Source organism: Drosophila navojoa, chromosome 5 (assembly GCF_054131105.1).
Source record: "Drosophila navojoa isolate 15081-1374.11 chromosome 5, UAZ_NAV_1.0, whole genome shotgun sequence".
NCBI lineage: Eukaryota > Metazoa > Arthropoda > Insecta > Diptera > Drosophilidae > Drosophila > Drosophila navojoa.
In genome coordinates, this window is record NC_142893.1 from 20,702,029 (window position 1) to 20,714,800 (window position 12,772).

Here is a 12,772-nt window from a genome sequence, read left to right on the forward strand (position 1 = left end):
AGCATTTTTAATGAGCACAAAAGAATGCCCCACAAAAATGAGCGCCACTATATGACAGAAAAGCCAGCAGAAGTAAAAAGAGCCTTGAGTAAATATTATATAAGGGCGTAGGAAATGCTCAAGAGGCATCCGAAAAACTTATTCGAGGCAAGACGAGCATTAAAATTTAATGACAAGCATGAAAATAATGGAAATTTTAGTACCCAAAAATTTATGAAAAATGTATTGGAATAATTACTAAAAGTATCATTATTGTAAGTATTTATTTTGTATAAGTATTAATGAATAAATACATATATAAATATATATTCCCTACTGTCATTTTACTCGTTTTAAAAATATATTTACATTTCAAATTGTAACATTATTTATCATATTTCCACAGGTATAAGAATAAAAGTTTTCTTATTCTGTTACCAAAACAAAAAGGAGAAACCATATTTATATTATAATAGATAAAATCACTTCAACATAGTTCATACAAATCAATTTTTAATTCTTATTTTCTTTAGCTAAAATATCAACATTGAAAACTTGAGTAAAAGTTTTAAAATTGAATTCCAAAGAACCAGCAGAGCTACAATATGAATTTCTAATGCACAGCTGACCGAAATATGTATGAAAATCAATTTGATAGACGGCAACAGCTAAAAAAAATGTACTCGATCAATATGGAAAGCTAGCTAGAGCTATATATTGCAGTAATAACACCAACAGCAGCAGCAGCAGAAGCAGCAGCAGCTGTTAATTTCGTATGCCAGTCAGGCATGAAATTTCATTTGCTACTCCCGGCTGTCGCTCTAAGTGTGACCAAAGTGAAATAAATATGTAGTAGAAAACGAAAAACTGGTAAAAGAAAATGCAATCGAACATCGATACAAATCACACAGGGAGAGAGCGAGAGAGAGAGAGAGAGAGAGAGAGAGCAAGAGAGAACAGCAATCAGTTAGTCATTTCGACAATTGGCTGTTCGAAATTCCAACCGCAAATATATATAACAGACTCCAATTGGGAGTCTTTTTTTTTTGGGCAGATCTGGCTTTATTACAATGACAAATTGCATGCAATTTGATGGAGCTCAGCTGGCCAACACTTTCATTACCTGCACACTCTGGTTCCCCCTATCTCTCTCTCCATCTCTTTCACCCAATCACATTTTGTGCGCACTGAGACTTCGACTCAGCTCAGCGGTCTTAACTTGGCTTATATGTGTGACAGAGAATTTTTGGCTAATACTGCAGCTGCTGCCGGTGCTGCTTGCTCTCTGGCCATAAAACCTGCTGAGTCGTCATCGTCAAAGGTATTTTACCAATTCATTCATAACTAAGCTGGCACACACGAACCGCCTTCAGTACTCATAATCTCTGCCATCATCATCATCATCATTGCCATTACCGCCAGCTGTTGCCAATTTCAATTAGTTCAATTACGAATACAACAAAAGAAAATAACAGAAAACAACAAATGGGAAAACAAGTTAAGGGCGCAATTTACATATGTAAGTGTAAGTGTGCACGCACTCACAAATCAACCCTTTTCTTCTCTCTCTCTCTCTCTCGCTGTCCCTCTCTTTCTCCGTATGGCAACCGAATCGAGCAACTTTTTGCAATTAAAACTTGTGAAATTAAAGGACAATAAATAGCAATTATTTTTAATAAGACAGTGCAGTCGAACCAAAAATAATAGTAACAAAAAATATATATTAAATATAACTGCACTAACATTAATCAATATCAAGAAATCAGGCCATATTTTTATATTTTCAACAATTTTTTTATAATTATAGACACTTATATGATGATTTATATTCTTATTTGGTTAAGTACAATAACATAAATTTAATGCAAAAAAGAAAAATTTTAATAAAATTAATAAATTACAGTAAAACGAAATATTTGTAAAAATATAAAAGCAAACTTACTTTTAGTGAAATCAAAATTAAATACTCCCTTCACTTGCTTATATTATTATTTTATTTTTTTAAGGCGATTATATTTTAATATAAAAAAAAGAAAAAAATTAGAAAGTTATTGAAATGGATATTTCATTTAATCTTATATTGAGCAGAGAGAAATTCCTTCATAAGAAACAATAATTAACCAATTACATATTATTTACATTTCTATGGCTTTGTTAATGTATACTTTTTTTATTTTTATGTTTTATATAATTTTATTATTAAAATTTATTATTATTATTTATTTTTTTTATGATTGTTTTTATAATTTAATTTTTTTGTTTTGTCATTTATATATTTTTACAGTTTTAATTTTTTATTTACTCTTTATTTTTAATAATATTAATTGATTAATAATTAAAATAATATATTTTTTGACCCATACAAATATGTTACTATTCATATTCATTAAAGTGACATCAAAAATTGGCCGCCTCTGAAAGCCACCTTTACCTATTAATTATAAATTTAATTGTAAACTTAACTGACAGCCCTCGCTTCAGGATACGAGTGCTATAAGTGCCACCCCAATATCGAATAATGGTCAAAAATGCAGCAGTTCCGGAGTTTCGGACGCCGCCGTCCGGACGATGCATTTAATTAAAAGCACAAAAAAAAAAAAGCCAAAAGCAGCGGAGGCGGAGGCGGAGAGGGAGAGCACGAAGTATAGAATAGGAGGCGGACCAAGAGAGAGGAGGCAAGAGGTGAGGGAACTGCGTTGCAGGCAAACGACTCGCCAAAAGAATGCTCCAATGACGGATGAGCTTCTGCCTACTGTTGCGAGGCCTTGGACGCACATAATTTGCAAAAGACCTTGCGGCGAATACGGCGGCTGCGTTTGGTGGGTGAGTGGGTGGTCGTTCGACTGGATGGATGGGTGGGTGGTTGGGTTGGTTTGGGTTGGTGCATCGGCCTAGGCTGCGCCAGGTAAACGAATGCTTGATGGAAATTGTGAAAGCTGCGCAAATGGGTGGTGGCATTGCAGCCGCCGGCAAATGGCCTCGAAACGCACCACCGAAAAAAACGCACTCGCACATGATTACTTCATTAGGAGAGGGGGTAGTGATGGTGGAGCAGCCATCAACGGAGTGTGAGTGGAACAGGATGGCAGGCAGAGGCTGCTTTGCGCTGACTAAGCAGCGGCACTGAAACGATTCCAGTTGCTGCTGCTAATGCAGCATCGGTCAGACGAGGATGCAATCTATTTTTAACTGTCTGGCAGCGGATTGGAGATGGCTGCGGTGCGGCTGGGTGGTGCAGCGACAGCGGCACCACTCTGTGTACATTGGCTGACTGCATGCAAAATTTATGCGCTATGGCTGTTGATGTTGCTGTGCTGCGTCACGCAGCCAGACGCAACGGCGTCGCCTTTTCGGCGTGGAGGCGTGGCAAGCGAGCAGAACGCGCTCTGGTGACAGGCGTTGGAGGCGTGGCAAGCGAAGCGTCTACATGACAGCGGTCAAAAATTTTTGAGCTTTGACAACGAAGTCTCAAATGTGTGCAGGTAAATAAATGAAATATTTAAATGTAAATTAACTATGTATGTAATTATAAACTTAATGATGACGTTCACAAATTAATAACATAAAACGTAAAACATACCATATTAAAGCCGTAGTGAGCCAGAGGATTTTCACAAATTACGTTTATTAGCACAATTGATATAGTGTTGTAATTCATGCTATTTTATCTGACTGCCAGTGCTGCAAAGCGTTATGAGTTTTCGATATATTTTCTAACACTCTTTTCAGGCAAGTATTTTTTTCAGCGGTATTTTAAGTGTTGTCAAGTGCCATTCAGCAAATTTTAATAAATTCTTGGGCACTTTAAGATAATTTGAGATATAGAATTTTCCTTCACACACTCAACTTTCTAACACAGATTTTCGTTTGAAAAATGGAATATCTACCGGGATCAATTCACTTGCTTTAGACGAGTTCCATATGTGTACGAAACTAAACTCTTTTACCAATGACTGTCATTTGCTTTTCACTATTCTAAGTGTTGTAAAATGCAATTAGGCCACATTGTTATTTTTATCGAAAATTAGATAACAAAGATTACTCTAGACATTCGATTTTCCGCGACAATGCTGCAAAGTGCGTTTAAATATTTCGCTTAAATACTCTTTTCAGTGTTGTAAAATACCCAAAAACATAATTAAATTGCTTTTACGGATGTTCTATGTGGGCAATCGTTTTAGCTGATTGCTGATTCCACACATTATCAATATTTCCTCTCTCTTTTCGCTATGTCTGTATCGATTGTTAACATAAGTTATTATTAGACCTATCCATATTGCATATCGCACACAAATTCGAACTTTATTTTATTTACTTCGGACCAAATCTCTTTCGCTCTCTGACCTTACGCTGTCTTTGCCAGAACTTTGACAAACTTCCAATGCTGCAGAGAGTCGGCTGTCGTCGCATTTGTTTTGCTATTCGCGTCGCCTTTTGGCACTAGACGGGTAGACAGATAGACAGAGAGCCAAAAGGCAAGGGCCGGCTGTGCCACATGTTGAGGGTTGGAAAAATCGATTTTGGCCACTGCCAGCGGCGTCTGCTCGAGCTACAAATTTTTGTGTGTCTGCTGCTGTTGTTGTTGCCGGCGCTTTATCTCGGCATGCCGATAAAAATTCTGTTGTTGTTTGTTTTGGTGTCTACTTTTTCGCCCATACATATGAATATGCATACATATATATACATTAGGAGAGCCGATAGAGCAAAGTGTAAACCAAATGTGAAACTGTTCAATGGCCTGAAATTCGATGCGAAAATATTTTCAATGCGGCGAAATTTTTGTTGTTGTGGCAAAGTATGCAACAAATTTCGCTATGCCCGTGTGAGTGTGGGCGTGGATGTGGCTAAGTGTGTGTGCGTGCGTGTCTGTCTCATTTGGCATTTGAGCTGTTGCTTCCGTCTGCGCTCATTCTCTCACTGTCTGTCTCTCTCGCTCTTTCTCTGCCCTACACACACTCAAGCTGACAGTGCAATTAGCACATGAAGCAGCATCTTCTCAACATTTGAAGGGTTTTGGCCATGTTGCTCTTTGGCCCTTTCGCTGTAGTTGCGAGCCTCAGAGCACGCCAGGCTAGGCCAGGCCAGGCCAGGCCAGGCCAAGCCTGAGCCCGCTTGCCACTTGGCATCGTTTAAGCTTTTTCCTTTTTCGCTTATGTTCTCTGACAACGGCGCCGCGAGCTGCGTACGTGCCTTGCCAGAAGCAGCGCATCTGTCGCCCCAAAACGTGACACCATGGACACCTGACTGACTGTCACTCTCTCTCGCTCTATCTCTCTCACTCTCCCTCCTTCCCTCTCGCCCCCACTCTTTCTCTATGCCGCGTCCTGCATCCTGGCCAACACTTCCCTGTGATTAAGTGCACTTGGCCTGCGACGGATGCGCTAAAACAAAATCTTATGTAAAAGTTCAACACGCTTAACTGCACTTCGCTGACGGGTTAAACGGTTACAATTTTTCCTCATATATTTTGAAGAAGCTTAAACTGAACCCAAAGAGGTGCTAGAAAATGTGGGATCAGCATTAAAAAATAAATTCAAGCGGTAATTGAAAACTGAACGTTGAAATGCAATTGAGGATCAGAAATAGTTCTTAGCTTGACGAGTGAATGAAATATAAATACAAGTTGAGAAATTACGAGAAAAGTATGGAATCACTATAAATTCTCGAAAGGTATTATGCTAAAAATAAAAAATGTTTAAGGTCGAATAATTAATAGTGGTATAAATATAATATATATAATACTAAATATATTATAATTATTATATATATCATAATAAAGTTATTATGTCTTTACAATTTATTTAAAATTATTAATATATAATAATTTATATTTTTCATTTTGTCTTATGTCTTAAAAGATCAAATATTATTTCTGTAGCACAATTATTATTTTATTTATTTTATTTTTTTATTTTTTATTTTATTTTTTTCAATTCAATGTAAAGTTAATTATTTATCTTGGGTTTTTTTTTTATAATAACTTATATTTGATTTATTCAATTATACGTTATAAATCCCGAATCGAAAATATGAAATCAGAGCATAATGGTTTTTCGTATATTTTAAGACATAAAAAATAATATTTTTTTTTTTTTTTAACCCGTTCAACGTAAGCCTCTTTATGTATTTGCCTTTGACATTGAGAAAATTCGGATAAAAATATAAATGGCATCGCAATCGCAATGAATAACATTTGCTGCCGTCCTTGGCAACCGTTAGAAAACTTGAATGTAAATCAAATAATGTGAGAGAGCACCCCTTTCTGCTGTCGCGTTGCACCAAATGTAATTCATATGACAGTCGAAAATCAAAAAAGACCAGAAAGTACAGAAAGTACTCGCTGCTGCTGCTGCTGCTTTTGCTGCTGTTGGTGCTGCTGCTGCTGGTTGATAGCCTCAAGAGCGAGTCTCACTTGCCAACTGCACTTCAACCCCCAAAATAACAACAACAAGCAAAAGCAACTACAGTTATGGTCGAAAACTTTATCAGGAATAGAATTTTGGTTCTGCTTCTGGCTCTTTGCCGCCGCCATCCCCTTTGACATATCAGCCGAAGGGTGCGGGCTCTGGGCAAAGTTTGGGGTGAGAGCCTTACCCCAAAAACTGATTGAATGAAACAACTAAGCCAATAGATGAATGTGTGTGTGTGTGTGTTTACATACATATATGTATGTGTGTGCTGCAATCGTTAGCTGATAGGGGTGGCTGAAGTGGAGCCCAAGCACGAGGCTATCGAGTCGTTTCGCAGGTAATTATTATCAGATATTCCGTGGGGTGGTTCAATTTGATGGGAAATATTCCTAATGATAACATACGAAAACCACTCACTAACGATGTAAAGAAATAATTACTAGCTGAGCGCTTGAGAAAGTTTAGTATATATTTGTGATCGATATCATGTATCGAAACAAATTAAGCCAATCGATTATTTCTTATTAAGGCGCATAAAATGTAGGGTCTTATATGCAATTCATAAGAATTGTATATCGAATCAGTACGTTGTATATTGATCATTCAGATTTATTGATAAATTATTTCACACTGAATTTTTAAATCTTTTCTAGATTTAAATTACGAAATTCGTGAGTGAAAAATGGAAATACTTTTCAATAAATATTACAAATATATCGATATGTATAAGTAACACGTTATCGAAAGCTTTAACTCTGTGTATATACTTGTTATCGATTGATATCTATCGATAACACATTTATTCTGCTGCACTATTAATCATTCTCTATTTTATATTGCCTATATTGATCAACTGTTTTATTTAGAAACTTGCCTATCGTATATCGATATTTATCGATGTGTGTTATGTCATTGATGGCACTTACCCGTGAATGCATGGTGACGTCGTTATCTCCGGCCTGCACGCCTGTGCGTATCTTTTTATTCTGGGGTCCCTCGCTGACGACGATGGTGGCCCCGCCACCGCTAACGCTGCTGCCTGCTACGGCTCCGCCGACTCCACCGCTGCCGTTGCTAGCACCGTTATAGGGCATTGTGGTCGCCGTGTTATAGTTGAACGAAGCCTCCGTCGTGCTGAGCAGTGTTTTTTTCGATAGAATCTTGACGTTTACTTTCTGGCCGCAGCCTATTTGCACACAATTCACAATTTAGTTTAGTGGACAACAAGCAATCTGATGCGATGCACACTCACGTGGGTGTGTGTGTGTTTCTGTCAATGTGTATGTGTGTGAGTGTGTGTTAGAATATATGCGTGTTAGCTTGTGTTTGAGTGTGTGAGGGTGTTTGTCGCTTTCGCTGTGTGACTTTCACTTGAGAACGCCGAACGTAACACAGAATTTATGCACCTGACACGAAACTCCACAAAACTTGTATTTGGGGTGAGAGGGGGAGACAAAAATTGATTGCTAAAAATGTTGATTAAACTCGCGCGCGATTTTCCAAGCTCCTCCGAATTCGAAGAGTTGTGAATATATATATATATTTTTATCGATATATATATATATAGGTATTGAAATGTTGATTTTATTTTTAGCTCTGTTTCCGTTTTCAAACACTTATTGCATCAACTTGAACTTTCAACCGCATTTGACGTTTTCTTCGTCGTCTTCTTCTTCTTATTGCACTTTCAATTTGCGTGTTGAACGAGATTTAATTTTAATCGCTTGCTTTGTGTGGTGTTTGTAGAATCAGCTGCAAATAGGCAGGAAAAGAAAGAGAATAAAAATGAGGTTAATAAAACAGGTGAATTGAAAGAAAAATATCTAAACATTGCAGACACATTGAGTGAAAATCGCCAATGCAAATTGTGGTAAATGTGGGGAAAACTTTCTAATATATAATTGAAAATAATGTTATAGGTAAATGTTGTTCTTCTTTTTTATAGGTCAAGCAAATTGTTGTTACGAGCCTTTCCAGTGTACAACCTCGCTAGTAAAATAAATATTTATATAAATTAAAATACACGTTTTATATAAAAAATATTTATTTGCATTAGGAATTCTCTAAGCAAAATATAAACAAATATTATATTTATAACCATGCAAATATATCATTCAGAATTTATTGCCTTTATAAGTTATATAGTTCATGCAAATGAAAGGCCAAAGAAATGATATACAGTTACTATGTATCGTGTGCTTTATCTTACAGTCGATCATTTATTTTATCTCAGAACTATGCTCAATTAGACACTAAATTATCAGCAATCATATCAATCATACCGATTGGCCTATTCAAATAGGCAAATTTCAACTTATCAGCTAAACAATAAACAAAAAGAAAATATTATATATGCCAGATGTAGATAATTTTATGTGTATATTGTTTAGCGCAAATATATGTATATATAAACAATAGTTAGTTGTAAACATATGGCAAAATACGCAAGAGGAAAATATGGAAATAATACTAGAGGCACAGCATATGTATGTATATGTGCAGCATTTAATTTTGAAGATAAATCATATTATTATAAAATACATAACTAATACAAATATGCGACAAAAAAAAATAAAAATTCATAGTTTTAATTTACAATATTATATTGTGCAGTTATGTCTCAGAATTTAAGGCAAGCATAACAAAATCTTGTTTGAATAATATTATTAAAGCAACAGGAAGCTTTTCATAACAGCCAAATATATAGTGTAATTAATCTGATAATATATACATATATATATATTTTTTATGTTTAATTTTTGTTATATATTTTTATGATATGCTGCAACAATGGGGAATTCATTCTAATTGGAGACGCGAGAGCATAAATCAGTCGCAACAGCAGACAATAACACAATACACAGACACGGGCACACGCACACAGAGAGACGTGAATTGCAGAAACAACCCTCGTAAAGACGAGCAGAAGAAGAAGTAACGGTAACGGCGGCAACAGCAGCCGCTGCCAAAAAGCGCCGGCAAAACGGCAACGTTTGGAAAGGAAGAAAAATTAAAGAAATATGGCCGAAAAATGTCAAAATGAATGCGAAGGATAGCTGTAAACGGATAGCTGTAACAAAGCACACAGACGAACAATTTGACAAGTGTGTGGCAGAGGAAGCAACAGCGAAACAGCAGCAAATGTGCATGGCGAAAAACGAAATGGAAATGAAACACGGCCAGCAGCGTATAAACTTTGAAAAGCGGCAAAACCGCGTAGAAAAGTAAACTTGAAAAAGTTGTTGCTATTTTTCCTTCTTAGTTCTTTCTATTATTTTGTGTTGTTTGTTTGCTGCAACCCTTAAGGGAAAATGGGAAAATAGAATTGCTAGAGAATGAAGAAACAGAAGACGAAGAAGAAGCAGCACAGCGGCAGCGGCGACGGCGGCGGCAGCCACTGTTGATTTCTGCTTTGTTTGTGGGGGCGCTCGCTTGGCCAAAAATGCCGGGGGTTGATTTTTCATTAATGAAACACACAAAAAAAGCCGCGCGCTGGAAAAGCGAACGAACTTTTTAAACACACGCACACAGGGACACAATCACACATTCACAAATTTTCTTTTGCGATTTACCACACTTGAAAATGGCGGCGAACAACAGTTAATTTTGCTAGAAACTGTTGAATTTGTCAGTTCTTGTTTTTGTTTTCCACTCTATGAATATGGCTAGAATTTACAGACTTGTTTTATTTTTTTTTTTATAAGTCCATAATTGAAAGGTATTAACAATTTTAAATGCACAAAGTGTTTTGTTTGTAATTATTTTCAAAGTTTTTTTTTTTTTTAATTAATTTAATTAAATTTAAATTTTTTTTTGTCTTTTTGTTAATTGTTGCGAAAGAAAAACTGCACTCTGTAAATTTTAAACTGTCAATGGGCTTTGGTATTTGCAATGACAGTTAGACGGCGCCTACTTACAGTTAACTTTGACAATTGACAATTAAATTCGCTCTCAGACACATACATATGCGAATATGTGAGGAAAATTGTAACTGCGTTTTTATTTGATTTTAATTTGATTTGCTTATTTATTTATTTTCTTTTCTTTGTAATTTGTATTATTTTTGTGTGTTTCTGTGGTGTGTAAAGTGATTTTCATCCGTTATATTGAAGACTTCTGCTGTTGTACACTTCGGCGCCGCGCTGGCGAATGACGGTCAAATAAGAAATGAAAACCTGTGAGAGCCGTTCACAAACGTCAACGTCGGCTCTTTTTGTCGTGTGCAGCAAAAATACGAAGCGTAAGCAGCGACAGTGGCAGCGAAAGAGAGTTGGCTCACGCACGTCGCACAGGTAGCTGTTAATAGCAGCAGCACCAACAGCAGCAACAGCAGCAGCTGCACGCGTTTTGATAGGGGTTGCAATTGGAGAGAGAGACTACAGCATAAGAGCGGCACAACGCCAGCGAGAGAGCATAAATTGGAGAGAGAGGGAGAGGTAGACAGCCAAGAGTAAAAGTACCTTGTGCTTTTTTTTATGCTGCCCTTTTTGTTTGGCTATTTCGTGGGTGGCAAAGCGAGCTCCTACCGGTTACGTTTTGTTGTTGCTGCGAAGCAAAATAGCAAAGCAAACGACGCGCTAAGAAAACTTTACAAACTTTTCAGCAAAGATATTTGTAATGCACAAACCAGAGACACATAGTCACACACAGACACGCACGAGCACACACGTAAGCACGTAATAACCGTATGCATGTGCATAATTGCATATGTATGCAATTCGTTGCAAGTGCAGGCACAATGAAACGGTAAAATAACACTTTCACCCGTTAGGCGTCGGCTTTTCTGCTTACCTTGTGTTTTGGCTGTTGTTGTCGATGTTTTCTATTTTGTTTGTATATATACTCCGCACTGCAATTTATATTGTTGCTACTGCACTTTAATTATAATTAATATAAATAGTGTTTGTTGCTTTTTTTTGTTGTCTAAATTCGAATGCAAACGATTATTTGCTGTTGTTTTGTTACGACTATCGCGTGTCCGCGCTGCTTGCTGCTTACTTCTCGGCGGCCCTTTTTAATACAACACAAACAAAACGAATGCGACACGGTGGCCAGACGGAGACAGCAACAACAGAGCAGAGGCAGTGACACAACCGACAGAGATAGTTGGCACCCAAAAAAAGCAGCGAGAGTGTTGCTAGAACGAGAGCAGCAACAATCGAGCTCGAGAGAGAGTTATGCGAACGTGTTTGCGTGCTATATGTGTGTGTGTGTTTGAGAGAGTGTCTGGTCTGTTTGTGTGTGTGTGAGTGTATATGTGTGGTTGTGTGACGTCGACGTCAATGCGGCGAGGCGAGAGAGCGAATACAGCCGCACGCAATGGAAAAACTGGCGCGGCGACGAGAACGACGACGCGCGCGGAAGTATTTAATTAAGCCCAAAAAAAGTATTTAATTTAAATTGATGGCTATATGCAAAATGCACACACATGCACGTAAGTGTATATAAACACATATACAATACAATTATAACAATACACACACAAATTGCCGTCTCTCGCTGTTGTTGTTGTTGGATTTGGATTTGGATTTCTCGTGTGCGCTTTTCTGCTGCTTGCTACTGAAAAGGTTTTCAACCGTGCGCCACAGTGTCTCAATTCGTACTGAGAAAATGAGCGGCGCGCTCAGCGGTAAAAAACCACATTTGCCACATTGTGTGTGAGCAGTCCGGCATATACACGCTCGTTCGCTCGTGTAAACGCACGCTCTCTTTTACAAGCCTGCGCACCTCGTACCACAGCCGCAGCCACAAATCGAACGGAACAAACACACAAACTCGCACGCAACGCAAGTGCTGCCGCTGCCTGGCGGCTGACGGCTGCCTGCTGTGCTTGCTGAGAGCGCGTAACCAGAGCGCGCAAGTGAAATACGGTTGCTCTCTCGCTCCCACTCTCCCACTCAGCGTTGTAATGAGCGCCGGAGCGTCGTTTTCAATGTACATAAACATACGCATGTATATTTTGTGTGCTTGTGTGTGCGCGCTCTGCTCAGCGTGTTGTTTTTGTTGTTTGTGACTGGCAAAAATTGTGCACAGTGGTGAAAGGGTGATCAAAATATGTCGGGTTATAAAAGAACTAATATGTGGCTATTTGGTTAAAATTTGTTTGTTGATATTGTGTAGATGTACTATTTATTTACAGTTTTGATTATATTATATTCTTCCTAAAAATTTTAAAGGTAATTAAAATGTATTTTATTAAAATATATATTTATATTCGCTGTTCTTGTATGCACAATTAACAAACATTTAATACTTATATAAATATTATGCACTCCTTAATTTCTTTATAGTTTCCCATTTTATCGATAAATCCACTGATTGTCAGTTAAGTTAAGCAAAGAGTGGAAGTACTTTGCTCTGCTCTTAAACGCACGTTTTACTCT

General features: G+C 37.5%; 1 protein-coding gene and 1 long non-coding RNA gene across 23 annotated transcripts in view; one reads left to right on the plus strand and one right to left on the minus strand.

Annotated features, from left to right (window-relative positions):
- Positions 1–12,772, minus strand: part of sm (heterogeneous nuclear ribonucleoprotein L) — a 196,375-nt gene that overhangs the window by 142,966 nt on the left and 40,637 nt on the right. For 4 of the 22 annotated variants that reach the window (XM_018105854.3, XM_018105853.3, XM_018105851.3 and 1 more), the window contains exons 1-2: positions 10,307–10,570; positions 7,316–8,141 (exon numbers count right to left, since the gene is read on the minus strand). In XM_018105854.3, the coding sequence (XP_017961343.1) occupies positions 7,316–7,483 (168 nt within the window). In that variant the 5' untranslated portion in view covers positions 7,484–8,141; positions 10,307–10,570. Of the gene's footprint in view, positions 1–7,315; positions 8,142–9,961; positions 10,190–10,306; positions 10,592–11,180; positions 11,999–12,772 lie in introns of those variants that run through there. The other 18 variants (XM_018105847.3, XM_018105846.3, XM_089260667.1 and 15 more) reach the window with 13 other exon arrangements.
- The window catches only part of LOC149091168 (uncharacterized), a 184,245-nt gene that overhangs the window by 14,828 nt on the left and 156,645 nt on the right, over positions 1–12,772 (plus strand). The window lies entirely within an intron of this gene.